The 21,241-nt window shown below is 42.0% G+C and overlaps 1 protein-coding gene across 1 annotated transcript in view; it reads left to right on the top strand.

Moving 5' to 3' along the window:
* Nucleotides 1-21,241, top strand: part of LOC143930610 (rap1 GTPase-activating protein 1-like) — a 166,869-nt gene that overhangs the window by 32,275 nt on the left and 113,353 nt on the right. The window contains exons 6-7 of the mRNA XM_077455106.1: nucleotides 13,480-13,662; nucleotides 20,309-20,406. Of these exons, the coding sequence (XP_077311232.1) occupies nucleotides 13,480-13,662; nucleotides 20,309-20,406 (281 nt within the window). The remainder of the gene's footprint in view (nucleotides 1-13,479; nucleotides 13,663-20,308; nucleotides 20,407-21,241) is intronic.

Raw genomic sequence — 21,241 nt, 5'->3', positions numbered from 1 at the left:
ACCACATACAGTATGAGTGCAATATTTTTTTTCACCCATAGTAAGACCAAGAAACAGTAGGGCACATTTTGCATTTTTTATTTTTTTTATCTTACCTAAACATAGGGACAAACCGCCGGACTTTGCAGCGGAGGTCCGCTGGACTTTCCGAACGAGCGGACCTGCCCACACATGACCGGACTTTTCCCACGGACTGGGTCCGCCGGACTTTTGAAATAAACGGACTTGCCCACACATGGACTAAAGTCCATTCATTTTGAATGTGGCTTCAGGTAGACGGAATTAGCGAAGGAAGTCAATGTCGCCGCCTCCATTGGCGAGATTGACACCTCACTAGCCCCGTCACCTTGTATGGATTTAAAGTAGAACCCCTACACCCAAAAAAACGGCGTGGGGGTCCCCCCAAAGTCCATAGTAGACCCTTATCCGAGCACGCAGCCCGGCTGGTCAGGAAAGGGGGTGGGGACGAGCGAGCTACCCCCCATATTGAGGAAACGCGGCCTGGTACGGTTCAGGGGTGGGGGGGGCGCTCGCTCGCCCCCACCCCCTTTCCTGACCGGCCGATCTGCATGGTCAGATAAGGGTCTACTATGGACTTTGGGAGGACCCCCATGCTGTTTCTTCAGCGTAGGGGTTCCCCTTTAAATCTATACCAGGTGACGGGCTAGCGAGGTGTCAATCTCGCCAATGGAGGCCACGACATTGACTTCCTTCGCTAGTTCTGTCTACCTGGAGCCACGTTCAAAATGAACGGACTTTAGTCCGTGTGTGGCAAGTCCGTTCATTTCAAAATTCTAGCGGACTAGCACACAGACGGACGGATTGTCTGCAGGACTGTCGAGTCCGGCGGACAATTTTGAGTGAAGGCTTCTTTCTAAATCCGCCGGAGCCCAGACACGGGCGGATTGTCCGGCGGACTCTGGCCTGCCAGACCAAGTCCACCAGATAATCCGATCATGTGTACGCGGCATAAGGGATCCAATTATAAAAAAATTAGTTGGACGGATGTGACAAGCATTCACCCATCCTTGATAAATTCGAATGCCCCGTACACACGAGCGGAATTTCTGTCCGAAAAATCTTGGATGGTTTTTCCGATGGAATTCCACTCAGGCTTAGCTTACATACACACAGTCACACAAAAGTTCTCTGAACTTTCGACTGTCAAGACCACAGTGACGTACACTTTGACGAGCCGAGAAAATTAAGTTCAATGCTTCCGAGCATGCATGGAATTGTTCCAGAGCATGCGTAGGAATTTTGCACGTCGGAATTGCATACAGACGAACGCATTTTTGGATAGGAACTTTTTCCGACCGAAAAATAGAGAACCTGCTCTCAGTCTTTTGCTTTCGGGAATTCCGCCAGCAAAAGTCTGATGGAGCATACACACGGTCGCATTTTCCGACCAAAAGCTCTCATCGGTCTTTTGCTGGCCAAATTTCCGATCGTATGTACGGGGCATTACAGTATATTTCTTAGTAGGCTCATCAGCGACATCTGATGGCCATAATGTGGTATTTTTATTCTGAAATCTCTCAATCAAAAAAAAATGCTGCATCATGGCCACTAGATAGATTGGAGGACCATTGGAAATCACTGTACAGTATTAGGAAAAATATGGTTAAAATCCATCAAGGATGGGCAAATGGCAAATCACATTTACACACAGTCCTATATATATATATATATATATATATATATATATATATATATATATATTGTTTCATTATATGGTACACAGCACAGGAAGGATCTACTGATATTTAGTTTTGTACAAGTTATCTGTAGACTGTCATTGGTCTGCAATAATGAATGACATTAATTGTTGTTGAATATGAAAGGAAAGAATTTTTTTTTTTTTTTTTTTTTTTAGAAGGCATTTACCATATTCTATGGTCAACCTTATTAACCTAAAATTATTAGAGTAAATCTCTACTCAGACTATGCATACTAAAATATTTAGAGATACTGAACAAGCTCTGATTTACCTTTGTAGCTATAGGTATAGTGGAGAAATTCATCTTCCACATTTACATCAGAAGCATCATAATCTTAGCTTTTTCCCTATTCCCTATCAGCTTCACTCCTGCCTATTAAACAGAGAAGCTCGGCAGTGCAGCACAGGCACCATTCAGAGAATGCTTTGTATTTTCTGAATGAATGCAAAACATTCTCTGATTAGATGGGGCGGAAAAGTGGAGCATTGACATCTTGCTCTCCGCCTAATCTAATCATAGAAAGCTTTGTATGCATGCAGAAAATACAAAGCATTCTCTGAATATGCTGGCCTCCTGTATTCAGAATGCAGCAGGGCAGCCTCTCAATGTGGGACCTGAAAGCTAGTGGAGATCACTTAAATAAGGGATGTCTACTATGGTGATTTACAGCTCATAGGAGCATTGGACAGGTATAGTATATACATAGTTACATTGGTCCTATAACTATGTATAATATAATATAATATAATATAGCCATACCTTGAATTCTTCTTTAATGTTCAAGATGTTTGATGATGTTTGAGGTTGAATTACTTTACAATACAAGCAGTTAGAGAGGTGAATGAGGGTTTGTGCTCTTTTCTTACTTGTTAGGAATATGTAATTGAACAAAAGGGGTGAAACTTGCGCTTGGTAAAAAAATAGAATAATTGATATGGAAAAAATCAATGAAGAAAAAAGCAGCTGAGCAAAAAAAACCAGATACTAGGTCCAATAAACAGAAATATAAAAAACAGTGCAGCGCTTAATGTATAACACGTGACGGAATGTAGTGAAACAATAAATCAGGACAAGAAACGTTCCAAGTTAATGCTTTCAAAAAGTTAAACATCAATACTAAACAATACACATGTGCATAATGTGCAATAAACAAAAAATGGGCTATTGAACCAAAAAAAGGATCAAAAAAAAACTTTTAGAAGGAAAAAATATTGTTTAAACTACAGCTTAGTGCTGTGAAGCACAACCTAGTGATTAAGTGAGAAAAACAAACAACAAAATTGAAAAATAACTCAAAACAAATCCCATGCTTTGGATAAATGAAGTGATTTACAAGGCCTCATAAATGTGAAGATATAAGTTCATTGGGTAGAACGTGAATGGAACTTTAAAGATGAACGTGAATGAAGCTTTAAAATTGGTCCCAGGTGTCACTGGTGCAGGTGCTTGACCACGTAAATTCTTTCACTCTACAGTTTAAGTAAGTAATGAAGGCTTACCAGAGCCACCTTTAGTGTGCGCAAATACGAACTCCCCAAATGTTGGGATCGGACAGGATCGTTCCTCCGACACTCCTCGTGTAGATGGATGACTCGAATCACTTTTCCGGATGGGAAGGTGAAAAATGACCCACACCTTCGGGTGCTCCTTGAACGTCGTCCGTTCCGGTCCGTTCGAGAAAGGTTGGCGTGTCACCAAATGGATGAGAAAGAAAAAAACGCCCAATCGTGTAATAAAGTCTAAAATATATGTACTTTATTTTCCAACCAAATAGGCGTTGAAAGATACAAATGACTCGATAGAGTCGTATAAAGTTAAACGAAAAAAATTGCTAGCAAAAATGTAAAATAAAGCGGATAAAATTAGCACGAGATGTAGACGTATCTACCCGACGATCGTTTCGTCACAAATTGACGTCATCAGGGGTACGCCCACACCCTCGTGCTTAAGGTTTAAATAGCCTATGGGTGAGGTAGGGAGCCCTGCCATAGGTGCAGACCAAAACGTCCGTGCTTGATGGGATTAACCCACAAATGACCAGTCCCTTCGGAATGGTTACTACACATGGAAAAGAAGGAAAAGGGAAAAAAAAAAAAAAAAAAAAAAAAAAAAAAAAACGGTCAACGACCAGTTAATTCCAATGAAGTTTGGGTACCATCATAACTAAATGGTGGGACTCAAATGTACAACAGACTAGTAAAGGTGACCACTAAAAAAAGGAAACAATGAATTTTGTGATAAATCACCTTTGTTTGACAGATGGCCAAATACAATAATGATGGCTGTCTCACTATGTGTATGTCTCAAAAAGGTTCAAAAATATACGAAAAGTCTATGTGTGCAATACATGCGTATAAATTGCCATACAAAGAGATAGAGGAGAATGACCATAATATTGGGGCAGGGGCCTAAACAGCATTAGCTGCCCTCCATCACCCTTAGTCCAGTTAAAGAAATACATGGATGAGACATAACCAACAGGTTTAGAAAGAACATTACAATCACTCTATTATCATAAATACAGTCTCCATAAAAAATCATATAAACTACCTAGAAAACGTTGCTACACAAATACAAATAGTAATAGTGAAAATGGTATATAAGACACAGACTGAATGCAGAATCAGTATAAAAAGGAAAAAGGGGGCTTTAAATCAACTATTGTTAATAAAACAATTAATGTCCCACTCAACGTTGAGCCCCCCAGGGATATGTGTCCCTAATTTGTGGATCCAGTTTGTTTCTGCCCTAGAGATAGTGCGCTTAGCGTTACTGCCGCGCCAGTGTGGGGTATACTTTTCTAAGGCCAGAAAGGTGGTACCTCTTGGATCCCGATTGTGTTTAAGATCGTAATGTTTACTAACGTTGTGTTTGTCAAATCCTTTACAAATGTTAGTAATATGTTCCCCCAGGCGCACATGTAACATGCGTACTGTGCGTCCCACGTACTCCAAACCACATGGACATCTAAGTAAATACACAACGCACTTAGTGGTGCATGTGATGAATGTTCTTATGGGATATGTAAGTCCATTGCTAGACGAGGTGAACTCAGTAAACCTCCTACCTCGTAGAGCATTTAGCTTGCAAGCTCTACATTTCCCACAGGGGTAGAAGCCCTTCAAATCACCAAAAAAAGTGGGTCTAGTTGGGGGGTCCGGGACATTTGGAGCAATCATATTTCGCAAGTTAGTTGCACCCCTAAAGATCACATTTGGTCTATCAGGAAGTTCGGGGCCCAAGATACGGTCATTTTTAATGACCGACCAATGCTTCTGTAAAATTCTTTTCACAGCCCAATGCTGGCTGGAAAACGTTGTAAGTAAAGAAACTCCATAGTTGTCCATGTTATCAATCCTGGGTGGTCTCTCAGCTAACAATGTTTGACGTTCCCTACTGTTGACCTCCATTATAATGGAGTCAAGGGACTCACTGTTGTAACCTTTAGCTAGGAATCTCTCTTTTAAGATTAGTGCCTCCTTAAGAAAATCATCATTAAAAGTGCAATTGCGTTTTAAGCGAAGAAACTGGCCCTTGGGGACCGCTGAGAGCCATGACCTATGATGGCAGGAGTCGAGTGGAATATAGCTATTCCTGTCAGTTTTCTTAAAAAACGTTGTGGTAGTTATATTATTATCCCGGATGGAAATATTCAGATCTAAAAATTGGATGTTAATGGGGCTAGAGACATAGCTGAGAACTATCCCACGGTTGTTGTTGTTTAATTGGGACAGGAAGAGCTCTGCCGATGAACTGTCACCATCCCAAATAAACAAGATGTCATCGATGAACCTTTTCCAGGTGATTAGTTCCGGAGGTTTGTCACTAAACACTATATCCTCCTCCCACTTTGCCATGAAGAGATTGGCCATACTAGGAGCAAATTTTGCTCCCATGGCCACTCCCCTCACTTGCAAAAAATGGGTCCCATCGTGCCAAAAGTGGTTGTGCGTCATGGCAAACAAAAGTAATTCAAGAATATAGTTGCGCTGAGTCACCGAAATACTACCATCCTGGGTCAGGAAGTGATGAACCGCTTCATAGCCCAGTTGATGGGAGATAGCGGTGTACAGCGAAGCTACATCCGCGGTAACTAGGAGGTAGGTAGGTTTCCATTCAATCAATTGCAGAATGTTAATAACATGTTTGGTATCCCTCAAAAAGGATGGCGTGCCCATCACCAGTGGTTGCAGATATTTGTCAATGTATTTCCCTATACGCGAGGTTACAGAGTCAATTCCACTGATGATGGGCCGCCCTGGTGGATTTTCTAAAGATTTGTGTATCTTGGGTAAAGAGTACATAACCGGTAAACGCGGCGCTAAAGGTACCAGAAAGTCCCTTTCTTTTTTATTTAAAATACCCATATTGAACCCTTTCTCAACCAACTCCTTTAGTTCGCCTTTGAACTGGGTGGTGGGGTCTAAAAGTAATGGAGAGTAGGTCTCAGAGTCTGACAGAATCCTAGTCATCTCGTTAGAATATGCGTTTTTGTCAAGTATTACAATGGCACCGCCTTTGTCCGCCGACCGAACTACTATGTCATTCCTGTTAAGCAATGCGTCTAACCCTGCCTTAAATTCCCGTGTGGGTTGAGCTGGTCTCAATTTCAAACTATTGAGATCCTTTAGTACCAGATCTCGGAAGATATTGATGTTAGGTGCTGTATTACCAGGGGGATTGAACAAGGAGGCATTCGATAAACCAGAATGCATGATTGTTGAATCCCTAACTAATTGGCGGGAGGGGTTGCTCATGATATATCTCTTAATGTTCAACTTGCGTGTAAACTTTTGAATATCTATAAATGTCTGGAATTTATTTAGATTCTGAGGGGGCACAAACTTGAGACCCTTTCCGAGGGTCTGCAATTCTTCATTAGATAACTTTTTATTACTTAAGTTAATGACACCACTAGTATCTAAGTCCTTCTTCTTTTTGGTGTGAAGACGTTTCCCCCCTCTACAACCTCTCTTGTGTCCCCGTTTCTCTTGTGTCCCCCCCGAGTGCCCTCCTGAAAACCCTGTTGGTAAAAACTGCCAGCTGAGGGTTGACTATATGATGGCCGGAAACCACCCTGACCCCTAGGGGCTTCAGAATGCCCATTTCTGTCATCCCCAAGGGGGCCATATCTGTTAAAGGTCTCAACCCTATAATTAGATCCCAAATCTCTTACATCAGGAGGGGGTCTCCTATCCCTGCTGCCACCTCTACCTTGAGAGAGGGACCTGTTTCCCTGGGAAAAAGGTTTACCACCTCTGGATCGCCAGGGTGGAGGGGGCGCCATTGAAGTGGGATATTGGTGATGATTAAATGGAGTGGGACGATGATGATGATTGAAATTACGTTTATCAACCCTTCCTCTGAAGGACTGGGGATATGGTTGTGATAATGGACCCATTACTCTTTCAGTGTATACTGGAGAGGCCTGGCTCATGGGGCCCCAAAAAAGGTTAGAATCACCAACGCCGCCTCCTCTGATTCCCTCAATATGCCCAGGGGGGTGTAGACCTGAATCACCCATTGGGGGTGAGGGGGCCAAGTTCTCAGTAGAGACCTGCCATTTAAAGACAACATTGTCTTTATAATCTTTTTTGTCCCTATTGTATTTTTTCTTTTTCTTAGTTCTTTGTTCAGTTTCCTCTTTAGTCAGGATAGTCTTTAGGGATTCAGATCTTTGCAAATACTCAGGATCATTTTTAAAGGGGACAAGTTTAGTTTTAATCAGACCAATCTCATAGTCCAATGAGGCAAGTTTCCTCGATTTCTTAGCAATCAGGAATTTTAAAAACTGAACCCCTGCCTCATTGAAGTATTTAAACCATTCGGCTATTTCCGTGTCTTCCTTTTGTGGGTTAACCTCCCATCTCAAACTCCTGGGAACCATATTTTCCCTTACATATTCCTCCAGATAGGCTATATCCCATTTTGTGTGTAGTTCAGAAATGGTTAAATTCTTCAACCTCAAAAAACAACCAGACAAGTCATCCCTGGAATTCTCATTCCCATCAAAGACTCCTGTGGTGTCAATGACAGCTTGGGATCTATATTCAAAAACATCCATTGCGGATGAACCAGCAGCAAATTATTGTATCGTATAACAAAAAAGAACAAAAGGGGTGAAACTTGCGCTTGGTAAAAAAATAGAATAATTGATATGGAAAAAATCAATGAAGAAAAAAGCAGCTGAGCAAAAAAAACCAGATACTAGGTCCAATAAACAGAAATATAAAAAACAGTGCAGCGCTTAATGTATAACACGTGACGGAATGTAGTGAAACAATAAATCAGGACAAGAAACGTTCCAAGTTAATGCTTTCAAAAAGTTAAACATCAATACTAAACAATACACATGTGCATAATGTGCAATAAACAAAAAATGGGCTATTGAACCAAAAAAAGGATCAAAAAAAACTTTTAGAAGGAAAAAATATTGTTTAAACTACAGCTTAGTGCTGTGAAGCACAACCTAGTGATTAAGTGAGAAAAACAAACAACAAAATTGAAAAATAACTCAAAACAAATCCCATGCTTTGGATAAATGAAGTGATTTACAAGGCCTCATAAATGTGAAGATATAAGTTCATTGGGTAGAACGTGAATGGAACTTTAAAGATGAACGTGAATGAAGCTTTAAAATTGGTCCCAGGTGTCACTGGTGCAGGTGCTTGACCACGTAAATTCTTTCACTCTACAGTTTAAGTAAGTAATGAAGGCTTACCAGAGCCACCTTTAGTGTGCGCAAATACGAACTCCCCAAATGTTGGGATCGGACAGGATCGTTCCTCCGACACTCCTCGTGTAGATGGATGACTCGAATCACTTTTCCGGATGGGAAGGTGAAAAATGACCCACACCTTCGGGTGCTCCTTGAACGTCGTCCGTTCCGGTCCGTTCGAGAAAGGTTGGCGTGTCACCAAATGGATGAGAAAGAAAAAAACGCCCAATCGTGTAATAAAGTCTAAAATATATGTACTTTATTTTCCAACCAAATAGGCGTTGAAAGATACAAATGACTCGATAGAGTCGTATAAAGTTAAACGAAAAAAATTGCTAGCAAAAATGTAAAATAAAGCGGATAAAATTAGCACGAGATGTAGACGTATCTACCCGACGATCGTTTCGTCACAAATTGACGTCATCAGGGGTACGCCCACACCCTCGTGCTTAAGGTTTAAATAGCCTATGGGTGAGGTAGGGAGCCCTGCCATAGGTGCAGACCAAAACGTCCGTGCTTGATGGGATTAACCCACAAATGACCAGTCCCTTCGGAATGGTTACTACACATGGAAAAGAAGGAAAAGGGAAAAAAAAAAAAAAAAAAAAACGGTCAACGACCAGTTAATTCCAATGAAGTTTGGGTACCATCATAACTAAATGGTGGGACTCAAATGTACAACAGACTAGTAAAGGTGACCACTAAAAAAAGGAAACAATGAATTTTGTGATAAATCACCTTTGTTTGACAGATGGCCAAATACAATAATGATGGCTGTCTCACTATGTGTATGTCTCAAAAAGGTTCAAAAATATACGAAAAGTCTATGTGTGCAATACATGCGTATAAATTGCCATACAAAGAGATAGAGGAGAATGACCATAATATTGGGGCAGGGGCCTAAACAGCATTAGCTGCCCTCCATCACCCTTAGTCCAGTTAAAGAAATACATGGATGAGACATAACCAACAGGTTTAGAAAGAACATTACAATCACTCTATTATCATAAATACAGTCTCCATAAAAAATCATATAAACTACCTAGAAAACGTTGCTACACAAATACAAATAGTAATAGTGAAAATGGTATATAAGACACAGACTGAATGCAGAATCAGTATAAAAAGGAAAAAGGGGGCTTTAAATCAACTATTGTTAATAAAACAATTAATGTCCCACTCAACGTTGAGCCCCCCAGGGATATGTGTCCCTAATTTGTGGATCCAGTTTGTTTCTGCCCTAGAGATAGTGCGCTTAGCGTTACTGCCGCGCCAGTGTGGGGTATACTTTTCTAAGGCCAGAAAGGTGGTACCTCTTGGATCCCGATTGTGTTTAAGATCGTAATGTTTACTAACGTTGTGTTTGTCAAATCCTTTACAAATGTTAGTAATATGTTCCCCCAGGCGCACATGTAACATGCGTACTGTGCGTCCCACGTACTCCAAACCACATGGACATCTAAGTAAATACACAACGCACTTAGTGGTGCATGTGATGAATGTTCTTATGGGATATGTAAGTCCATTGCTAGACGAGGTGAACTCAGTAAACCTCCTACCTCGTAGAGCATTTAGCTTGCAAGCTCTACATTTCCCACAGGGGTAGAAGCCCTTCAAATCACCAAAAAAAGTGGGTCTAGTTGGGGGGTCCGGGACATTTGGAGCAATCATATTTCGCAAGTTAGTTGCACCCCTAAAGATCACATTTGGTCTATCAGGAAGTTCGGGGCCCAAGATACGGTCATTTTTAATGACCGACCAATGCTTCTGTAAAATTCTTTTCACAGCCCAATGCTGGCTGGAAAACGTTGTAAGTAAAGAAACTCCATAGTTGTCCATGTTATCAATCCTGGGTGGTCTCTCAGCTAACAATGTTTGACGTTCCCTACTGTTGACCTCCATTATAATGGAGTCAAGGGACTCACTGTTGTAACCTTTAGCTAGGAATCTCTCTTTTAAGATTAGTGCCTCCTTAAGAAAATCATCATTAAAAGTGCAATTGCGTTTTAAGCGAAGAAACTGGCCCTTGGGGACCGCTGAGAGCCATGACCTATGATGGCAGGAGTCGAGTGGAATATAGCTATTCCTGTCAGTTTTCTTAAAAAACGTTGTGGTAGTTATATTATTATCCCGGATGGAAATATTCAGATCTAAAAATTGGATGTTAATGGGGCTAGAGACATAGCTGAGAACTATCCCACGGTTGTTGTTGTTTAATTGGGACAGGAAGAGCTCTGCCGATGAACTGTCACCATCCCAAATAAACAAGATGTCATCGATGAACCTTTTCCAGGTGATTAGTTCCGGAGGTTTGTCACTAAACACTATATCCTCCTCCCACTTTGCCATGAAGAGATTGGCCATACTAGGAGCAAATTTTGCTCCCATGGCCACTCCCCTCACTTGCAAAAAATGGGTCCCATCGTGCCAAAAGTGGTTGTGCGTCATGGCAAACAAAAGTGATTCGAGTCATCCATCTACACGAGGAGTGTCGGAGGAACGATCCTGTCCGATCCCAACATTTGGGGAGTTCGTATTTGCGCACACTAAAGGTGGCTCTGGTAAGCCTTCATTACTTACTTAAACTGTAGAGTGAAAGAATTTACGTGGTCAAGCACCTGCACCAGTGACACCTGGGACCAATTTTAAAGCTTCATTCACGTTCATCTTTAAAGTTCCATTCACGTTCTACCCAATGAACTTATATCTTCACATTTATGAGGCCTTGTAAATCACTTCATTTATCCAAAGCATGGGATTTGTTTTGAGTTATTTTTCAATTTTGTTGTTTGTTTTTCTCACTTAATCACTAGGTTGTGCTTCACAGCACTAAGCTGTAGTTTAAACAATATTTTTTCCTTCTAAAAGTTTTTTTTGATCCTTTTTTTGGTTCAATAGCCCATTTTTTGTTTATTGCACATTATGCACATGTGTATTGTTTAGTATTGATGTTTAACTTTTTGAAAGCATTAACTTGGAACGTTTCTTGTCCTGATTTATTGTTTCACTACATTCCGTCACGTGTTATACATTAAGCGCTGCACTGTTTTTTATATTTAGGAATATGTACAGTGGTGTGAAAAAGTGTTTGCCCCCTTCCTCATTTCCTGTTCCTTTGCATGTTTGTCACACTTAAGTGTTTCGGAACATCAAACCAATTTAAACAATAGTCAAGGACAACACAAGTAAACACAAAATGCAATTTGTAAATGAAGGTGTTTATTATTAAAGGTGAAAAAAAATCCAAACCATCATGGCCCTGTGTGAAAAAGTGATTGCCCCCTAAACCTAATAACTGGTTGGGCCACCCTTAGCAGCAACAACTGCAACCAAGCGTTTGCGATAACGTGCAATGAGGCTTTTACAGCGTCCTGGAGGAATTTTGGCCCACTCATCTTTGCAGAATTGTCCTAATTCAGTTACATTAGAGGGTTTTCGAGCAGGAACGGCCTTTTTAAGGTCATACCACAACATTTCAATAGGATTCAGGTCAGGACTTTGGCTAGGCCACTCCAAAGTCTTCATTTTGTTTTTCTTCAGTCATTCGGTGGTGGACTTGCTGGTGTGTTTAGGATCATTGTCCTGCTGCAGAACCCAAGTTCGTTTCAGCTTGAGTACACGAACAGATGGTCGGACATTCTCCTTCAGGATCTCTTGGTAGACAGTAGAATTCATAGTTCCTTTTATCACGGCAAGTCTTCCAGGTCCTGAAGCAGCAAAACAGCCCCAGACCATCACACTACCACCACCATATTTTACTGTTGGTATAATGTTCTTTTTATGAAATGCAGTGTTCCTTCTACGCCAGATATACTTGGACACACACCTTCCAAAGAGTTCCACTTTTGTCTCATCGGTCCACAGAATGTTGTCCCAAAAGTCTTGGGGATCATCAAGATGTGTTGTGGAGAAATTGAGACGAGCTTTGATGTTCTTTTTGCTCAGCAGTGGTTTTCTCCTTGGAACTCTGCCATGCAGGCCATTTTTGCCCAGTCTTTTCCTGATGGTGGAGGCATGAACGCTGACCTTAACTGAGGCAAGTGAGGCCTGCAGTTCCTTGGACGTTGTTGTGGGGTCTTTTGTGACCTCTTGGATGAGTCGTCGCTGCGCTCTTGGGGTAATTTTGGGCGGCCGGCCACTCCTGGGAAGGTTCACCACTGTTCCATGTCTTCGCCATTTGTGGATAATGGCTCTCACTGTGGTTCGCTGGATTCCCAAAGCTTTGGAAATGGCTTTATAACCCTTTCCAGACTGATAGATCTCAATTACTTTCTTTCTCAATTGTCCCTGAATTTCTTTGGGTCTCGGCATGATGTGTAGCTTTTAAGGATCTTCTGGTGGACCTTACTGTGTCAAGCAGCTCCTATTTAAGTGATGCCTTGATTGTGAACAGGTGTGGCAATAATCAGGCCTGGGTGTGGCTAGAGAAATTGAACTCAGGTGTGGACAACCACAGTTATAGTATGTTTTAACAAGGGGGGCAATCACTTTTTCACACAGGGCCATGATGGTTTGGATTTTTTTTCACCTTTAATAATAAACACCTTCATTTACAAATTGCATTTTGTGTTTACTTGTGTTGTCCTTGACTATTGTTTAAATTGGTTTGATGTTCCGAAACACTTAAGTGTGACAAACATGCAAAGGAACAGGAAATGAGGAAGGGGGCAAACACTTTTTCACACCACTGTAATTACTTTAAGCTCTTACTGACCATGTAAAGCATATGTGTGGTGGCCAGGAGACACATACACGTCCATGGCAGCTGAGGTTTCTGTGCTGAGAGTGTGCTCACTGCTCACTTCCAGCACAGTGACCGAGCTGTCACCGACAGTTATGATTGGAAAATGGCGGGATAGGGCTTCCAGGCATGTGACCATTGTGACGGCCCCCTTCCTTAAAACCTAAAGGGCCACAGTGTGTGGCAAGGAGTTAAGGTTCATAGTCTGTTGACAGGTGCACTCTGATTTTTTTCAACGTTAGTGATTCTTTTTGATCATTTATTATTTCTTGTGAAACTTGTGCAAATGTTTTCTGCAGGTGCTAAGAAAAGGTCGTCCTTTCCCACTTCTTATAGTGCCCCCCAGTGGTGGATACTGGATAGAGGGCACCAACCACTCCTTGTCTTCTCCTGAGTCTGACCTGACTCCTCCATATGACAGACTGCGAATTCTTCAATCCGATCCTACGGCTCGATTCTACAGAAAGCACTTCATGGGGAAGGTACAATCATTTCATCCTTTGACTTTATTTATTGCAAAACAAATATATACTGTATATTGTGGCTGAGTTCAAGATGTGACCAGATGAACCATTCCGGTCCCTTTTAGTAATAATCCACCAGATATGAAAGTCATCTTGAAGAGACTGTCAGTGGGAAAAAAAATCAGTCTCAGATATAAAGTTTTGGAATCTAGAGGTACCTGAACATACCTCCCAAACTGGACTGGATTTATATCTGTAGACAGTGGCGGTTGGTGCTCAAATCTTTTTTTTTTTTTTTTTTTTTTTTTTTTTGAGGGGGGGGGGGGGGTATTGTTGCTGGGTGGGTCTATTGTTGCTAGTCAGAGGTTTTTATTTTTGGGGGGGTTATTGTTGCTGACAGAGATCTATTGTTGCTGGGGGGGGGGATTTTTTGTGGGGGGTCTATAGCTGCTGGCTGTAGGGTATTTTACTGCTTTCCTTGTTATAATTAACAAATTCCATACAAATTACGTAACACCATAAAATGGTATTTGGTTCTGTATTTTCCACAAAGGGTGATGGGTAGGGTGGTGGGAGGTGGGTAGGGGTGGACTAATGCCGGCCATACACGGTTCGAATTTCGAAAGAATTTTCTTTCGAAAATCGTATCTAAGAATTTTCGTATGAATTTCGCACCATTAGTGGGCTGCAGCAACAGCCGATTTTCGTGCAGAAATAAAATTTGAGGAATCGGACATGTTGGAAATTTTTAGAAAAACGAACGATTTTCTAATCAATGATGGGAGAATCGTGCGAGAAACGTAAGAAAATGTACGGAGATAAAAGAAAATGTACGGAGATAAAAGAAAATGTACGGAGAGAAAAGAAGATTCCCAGCCAAGAAAATTCTTTTCTGTAGCAACATGAGGTGAAATTGAAGGCTTGGTCGGCCGAATTTCGAAAATCAATGGTGGCATCATCGGATCACAAAAAAAACGAATTTTCTGATTTTGAAAAGAAAATTCGTTCGAAATTCGACCGTGTATGGCCTGCATAAGAGATGGTGCTCAGAGAAAAGGGATGACTCAGAAGGGGGGAGTACCTGCACCTACCTGAAAAAAGCCCTGCATATAGGGATAGTGTTTTATAGCACTATATACCCTACACTAGTTTATAGCACTAGTTTTACCAAAGAAGACTAATCCCCTTCATCCAGGACTAACAAGAGGACTGCCTGCTCAGTCTGCTGAATGAGAGATTGAGACCCCTTTCACACAAGAGATCCAATTGGGTCCATCTTTCAGGCCCTCCATTCTCCTCTATGGGTAGTTGGATATAAACTGACTTGTGTCCGTTGCTCCCTCCAAGTCCAATCCAAACTGGCAAAAAAAATGGAAGAGGATCCCCCCCCCCTCTGTCTGGCCAGATTGGATCGGAGGGCAGTCCGTTTACATACAGCTGCCCATATCGGGCTGTTTCTGTATCCACTCTGTATAAAGCAGAGCAGACACGGACCTGTCAACCGCTCAGTTTTTTTCCGACAGATACCCTAAGAAAAAAAATAGATCCGGCCCGTGTAAGAGGGGCCTGAGAGAGAGAAGGTTGAGAGCAGGAGTGAGTGTCTTCTTCAGTCTCAGACCATCTCTTTCTGAAATTAAGTATATTTAAAGAGTAACTTCACTTTTGTTGAGAAAAAAAAAAAACATTCCCCTTTGCGTGATCTATGTACATTGTGGGGATTTTAACAAACTTTGTTACAGATTCCTATCTTTTGTTATTCTGAAGAAATCCCTGTGCCTCTGTGCGTGAATCTAATGGGAGTGGTTTCAGAATTATCAACCTGCTGCTGCACCTGAAGGGCTCTAATCAGAAAAGTGTCAGGGTCTGCATCCCTATAGATGTGATTTCCTATTGGGAGTATCTCACCAAAAATGACATTTTTGTTGCAGGGAGTGCATCTTAGTGCAGACTTCTGGGAAAATCAGTGAGCCAATCACACTAGCAGGAAATGACATTTCTGGGGGGAGTTCTGTACTCTACTCTTTTAGAGAAAATTACAGCTGCGGCAGATTGAAAAGGAAAGATGTTTTTTTAATAACATTCAATTACAAAATGACTGAGTCACAATTGTATACCAGTTTTTTTACTGTTACTGTAGCTTTGTATATATCCTATACCAGTGATGGTGAACCTTGGCACTCCAGATGATTTGAAACTACATTTCCCATAATGCTCACCTACACTGCAGCAGAGTGCAGAGAGTGCAAGAGCATCATGGGAAATGTAGTTCCAAAACATCTGGGGTGTCAAGGTTCACCATCACTGTCCTATACAATACCCGTGGGATCCTCTCTAGAACAGTGATAGCAAACCTTGGCACCCCAGATGTTTTGGAACTACATTTCCCATGATGCTCAAATACACTGCAGAGTTCATGAGCATCATGGGAAATGTAGTTTCAAAACATCACTGCTCTAGAAGTTGGAAATCAGTGTAATGGGCAACGCTACCCCAGTGATCTCCACTTTCCGAGTCCTGTGTTAAGAGGCTGCCCTGATGCATTGTGAAAACAGGAGGTCATCCGCTCGGCACGGGCACCATTCAGAGAACACTTTGCATTTTTATCAACAAATTCAAATCATTCTCTTATTGGACACGGTGGAAAGGCAGGACGGTGATGTCATGCTCACCACCTCACCCAATCAAAGAATGCTTTGCATTCGTTGAGAAAATGCAAGATGCTTTTTGAATGGTGCCTGTGCCGAGCAGGTGACCTTCTACGTTTAGTAAGCAGCAGGGCTGCCATCAGTACTGAAATCCTTGCTTTGTATAGAACTTACCCAGCAAAGTTAGGCCTTATACACACTGGACATTTTTACAGCTGCTGTTTTTGGCTTCAGGCATTTTTTTTTTTGCAGCCAGTAAACTCCCCAGCATGTTATTCTATGTGTCCATGCACACAAGACTTTTATCATTGATTTTTGGCTGGGGCATTCTCTAGCTGGAAAAAAAAAACAGAACTAGTGGGTTTTAACCACTTCAGCCCAGGAAGATGTGGCTACTCAGTGATCAGAGCACTTTTTGCGATACGGCACTGCATCCCTTTAACTGACAATTGTGTGGTCATGAGACACTGTACCCAAACAAAATTGACGTCCTTTTTCTACCACAAATAGAGCTTTCTTTTGGTGGTATTTGATCATCTCTGCAGTTATTTTTTGTGCTATAAACAAAAAAAAAAAAAAATTTGAAAAAAAACACTTTTTGCTATAATAAATATCCCCATTTTTTTTTTTTTCTCAGTTTAGACCGATATGTATTCTACATATTTTTGGTAAAAAAATCTCAATAAACGTATATTGATTGGTTTGCAAAAAATGTATAGCTTCTTCAAAATAGGGGATAGATTTATGGCATTTTTATTATTATTTTTTTACTAGTAATGGCGGCGATCTGTGATTTTTATCATGACTGTGACATTATGGCTGGACACATCGGACACTTTTGACACATTTTTTGGACGATTGACAATTATACAGCATTTGGTGCTATAAAAATGCAATGATTATTGTATAAATGTCACTGGCAGGGAAGGGGTTAACCCTAGGGGGCGATCAAAGGATTAACTGTATTCCCTGACTGTGTGTTCTAACTGTAGAGGGAGGGGGCTGACTATAGGAGATGACAGATCGTGGTTTCTAGCTATTAGGAACTCACGATCTGCATCTCCTCTCAGAACAGAACAGGGATGTGTGTGTTTACACACACACACACACACACACACACACGTCCCTGTTCTGCCTCTCGTGTCGACGATCGCTCATGGCCGGCTGTCATTGCGACCGGCGGTCGTAACCATCGGCACCCCCCTGAGTGCAGCGGGCGTGTGCGCGCCTGCTATCATGCTTTAAGGAGCCGACATATAGCTATGATGGCTCGCAGGATCGTGCCAATCTGCCCCAGTATAACGACGGCAGCTGATCGGCAAGTGGTTAAGAGGAGTTTTTTAGCTGTAAATACGCTCTAACTTTGATAAAACGCAGCTATTCTGCATTTATCAGCGTTTGAGCCATAGGCTTTTGTGAGAGTATAATTTTTGCTAAAAAACGCTGATAAACACTACTGCAAGACTCATTCTACAGCTACAGCTAACGGTGCTGGCGTTTTTATAACGTTCAGTGGGCATGAGGCCTATACCATGGACTGTCTTCATCTCTGGAATTCTAAAACTGCCCAATTGTTCTAAAATCTGCATCTGTCGTGAGCAAAACCTATTAATATTGACTTTGCATGAGAACTCCATCTACCTGTGCTGGAGCATCTATCTGGGGTGAATGAGCCCTAAACCTCATCCAGCCAAGAACAATTAGATAAGATGATGTACAATAAAAGTCATGAGACATTTAAACTTTTTCTAACATTTTAATGAAAACAGAGGTCTTAGTTGCATACATTTGCAAATATATCCGCATACAGAATGAGAACTCCATGGTGTCCATTCCCTACTATCTGAGAGTTCTGGCATTGATGTATATAACAAACTTTCCTCCTGTTTCCCAATTTTGCACCAAACTCAAAAAAAAGAAAAGAAAATGTTGAACATCTAAGTCTGTAATTGGCTAGTAAGGTTTGTGCGGTAGTAATTTGGCCTTACTAGCCAGAAATTGGGGACTAACATTTCTCGTCTCCAAAGCTTGAATAAAACCAGAGCTCTCAGATGCACACATTTGCAAATATATGTGGAAGCCACACGCCACGCCAAGGCGCCTCTGTATTGTGCGGTCCTACTCTTATATAGAAAATCATTGCAAGACAAATAAAATAAAAAATTGAGAATTACAAGCTTACCTGGGGATTGTTGTATGATAATTATAGTTGTAAGAAACAGTCTCTATATAACTCCCTAAATTGGTGCCGGAGGTAATTGAAGGTTTACATTGGGTGCTGAATGTCCAGATTGAATGTATTTAAAGCCATCCATTTAAATAGGAGCTAAACCTTCCTATCCTTTTCAGCCAAGGAAGCTGCCATCTTAGCTTCTGTTTGATCTAAAACTGCCAAGGTGCTGCTCATGTGAACATTTATGGCACCAACCATTTGATGGTTTGACAGCGCACAAGCAACTGTGACAGTTAGCATTCCCAGGATACCGGTTCAAGTGCTCCGGCCGTCTAATTGGCTGGGCTGCGATGGCGTCACTCCCTCGCATGCGTGCGGGAATCACAGCCGCGGCAAGGAGCTCTGAAGAGATGCCGTGGGTATGCTGGCCCTACAGAGTGCATGTGCTGGTAACATCACCAGCTGCATTTGGTGTGAATATCTCCTAAACCGTGCAAGTTTAAGAGATATTCACTGTACCTACAATCAAGCCTTATTAAAGACTTACCTGTAGGTACAAGAAAAAAACAAAAAAACTTTATTACCACTTTAGGAGGTTCTTTACACCCTGGGTAATTGTTAGCTGGTTCTGATGGCTCCCAATCATTACTAGAGTGTCACTGAGCTGAATTGAGCGCACTTTCAGCACAGAAATCTCTGCTGCCCATAGATACATATGTGTGGTGTATGGGCATAAAAGCCCACCCTCTATGCTACTGCACATATGCGTTACACAGGCAGCAAGTGGGTAACCAAATATATGAATAACCAGCAATGGGGGGGAAGGGGGGGGATTTACTAAACCTGGAGCACTCATAATCTTGTGCAGCTGTGCTTGTTCTATTAAAGTTTTGCAACAAAACCTGGAATCTGATTGGTTTCTACGCAGAAGGGAGCCTGACTTTAGTAAATAAATCCCAATAAGTACTGTCAGGGATGCGCAAACTCAAGTTACATTTTTTTTTTTATTAATAAATGTTATACTTACCTGCTCTGTGCATTGTTTTTCTGCAGAGCAGCCCCGATCCTCCTCTTCTGAGGTCCCCTGTCCTGGCTCCTAATTTTTGGGGAGTGCACCCATTGGAAGTGGCTTCTTATGCCTGCACTTGTACCAGCTCGCTTTTGAGCATCCATAGACACAGACAGTGGGGCTCAGCCCCGCCCACTGCTCCCTCATTATATGATTAGATTGACAGCAGCAGGAGCCAATGGCTATCACTGCTGCCTCTCTGTCCTGTGAGGAGAGAGAGAGCAGAGAGACGCTGCTCTTGTGCACAGCGCTGGCTTGATATCTGGCTTAAGTATTGGTTGGGAGGATCCTGGATGCAGAAGGTTAGTTACCTTAATTCAGAGAATGCATTAAGGTAGAAAAACTTAAGGCTTTAGAAACAGGGATACATTTGTATCCTTTAATCCCACACCCCAGTACCCACCAAAAAGTATTATACTCACCTGTCCACCCTCCTGGGAGATCCAGGCTATCCCACATGGCTCTCCCAGCTCGCCCTTTACTTCTTATGTCCCATACATTCCAATCAAGAGGCTGTTTATCAACTGGACAAATGACAGACAGATTGTAAAGCTACAAAAGGGGGACAAAAGTAGAAATTGTTCAAAGGTTAGTCTGCACAATCATGCAGATGGAGCTGATGATCATAGGAAATATATATTAGACACAATACGGTAGTTATTTGCAATGACTGTGTGAATGTATTAGGCATTTGCACAGCAATTTTTTTTATATAAATAGACCCCTAAGGGTAATGTCAGAAATATAACTGGTGTCTAATTTATGATTGTTCACTAGGAACACTACAACTTCTGCGCCCAGGACCCCCGACTCGGAGCCCTCATCCTGTCTGCAAGACTGGAGCAGAAAGCGGAGAGGCTACGACTAATACTGAGGTGAGAGGTTCAGAATATGAAATGCCTTAAAGTGTCAATGTATCAATATATATATGTCATGTCATGTTGGATCCTCGCATCATCCTCTAGCTCAATAAAATTAAAATGTGTATGTTTTTTCTTTAACATTTAGGTACCGAGATAGTCCATTGTTTCTCTACTGGGGTTTCAGCAGGGGTTGTCCCTAAATTCTCTCCAATTACCATTATCAGGATGATAGTATCCCATATTTTCTAAGCTATCTGTATAGATAGAGGCTCATGCCCCATACACACGATCGGAAATTCCGCCAGCAAAAGTCTGATGTGAGCTCTTGGTCGGAAATTCTGACCGTGTGTGTACTCCATCGGGCTTTTGCTGGCGGAATTTCCACCAGCAAAAGATTGAGAGCAGGTTCTCTATTTTACCGACTGAAAAAGTTCCGATCGGAAATTCCGATCGTCTGTAGCAATTCCGAACACGCAAAATTCCCACGCATGCTCGGAAGCATTGAACTTAAAGCGGGAGTCCGTCGGGACTCCGCGTTTTTTTTTTTTTTTTAAAGTCAGCAGCTGCAAATACTGCAGCTGCTGACTTTTAAAATAGTGACACTTACCTGTCCAGCGCGCCCGCGATGTCGGCACCCGAAGCCGATCTCTAGATCGACACTCGAGTGCTGCCGCCGCCATCTTGGGTATGGGAATCAGGAAATGGAGCCTTTCGGCTTCATTTCCCGGTTCCCTACTGCACATGCGCGAGCCGCGCTGCGCAATGAGGACGGTCCCCGCTGCCTCTGGGATCTGTGTGTTTCCCAGCAGGCAGCGGGGCACTTGCGGAAGGGGGCGGGCACTTGTGG

Source organism: Lithobates pipiens, unplaced genomic scaffold (genome assembly GCF_037356315.1).
Source record: "Lithobates pipiens isolate NorthernLeopardFrog02 unplaced genomic scaffold, aLitPip1_a1.2 Scaffold_25, whole genome shotgun sequence".
Lineage (NCBI taxonomy): Eukaryota > Metazoa > Chordata > Amphibia > Anura > Ranidae > Lithobates > Lithobates pipiens.
This window is presented reverse-complemented; position numbering and strand designations above follow the sequence as displayed.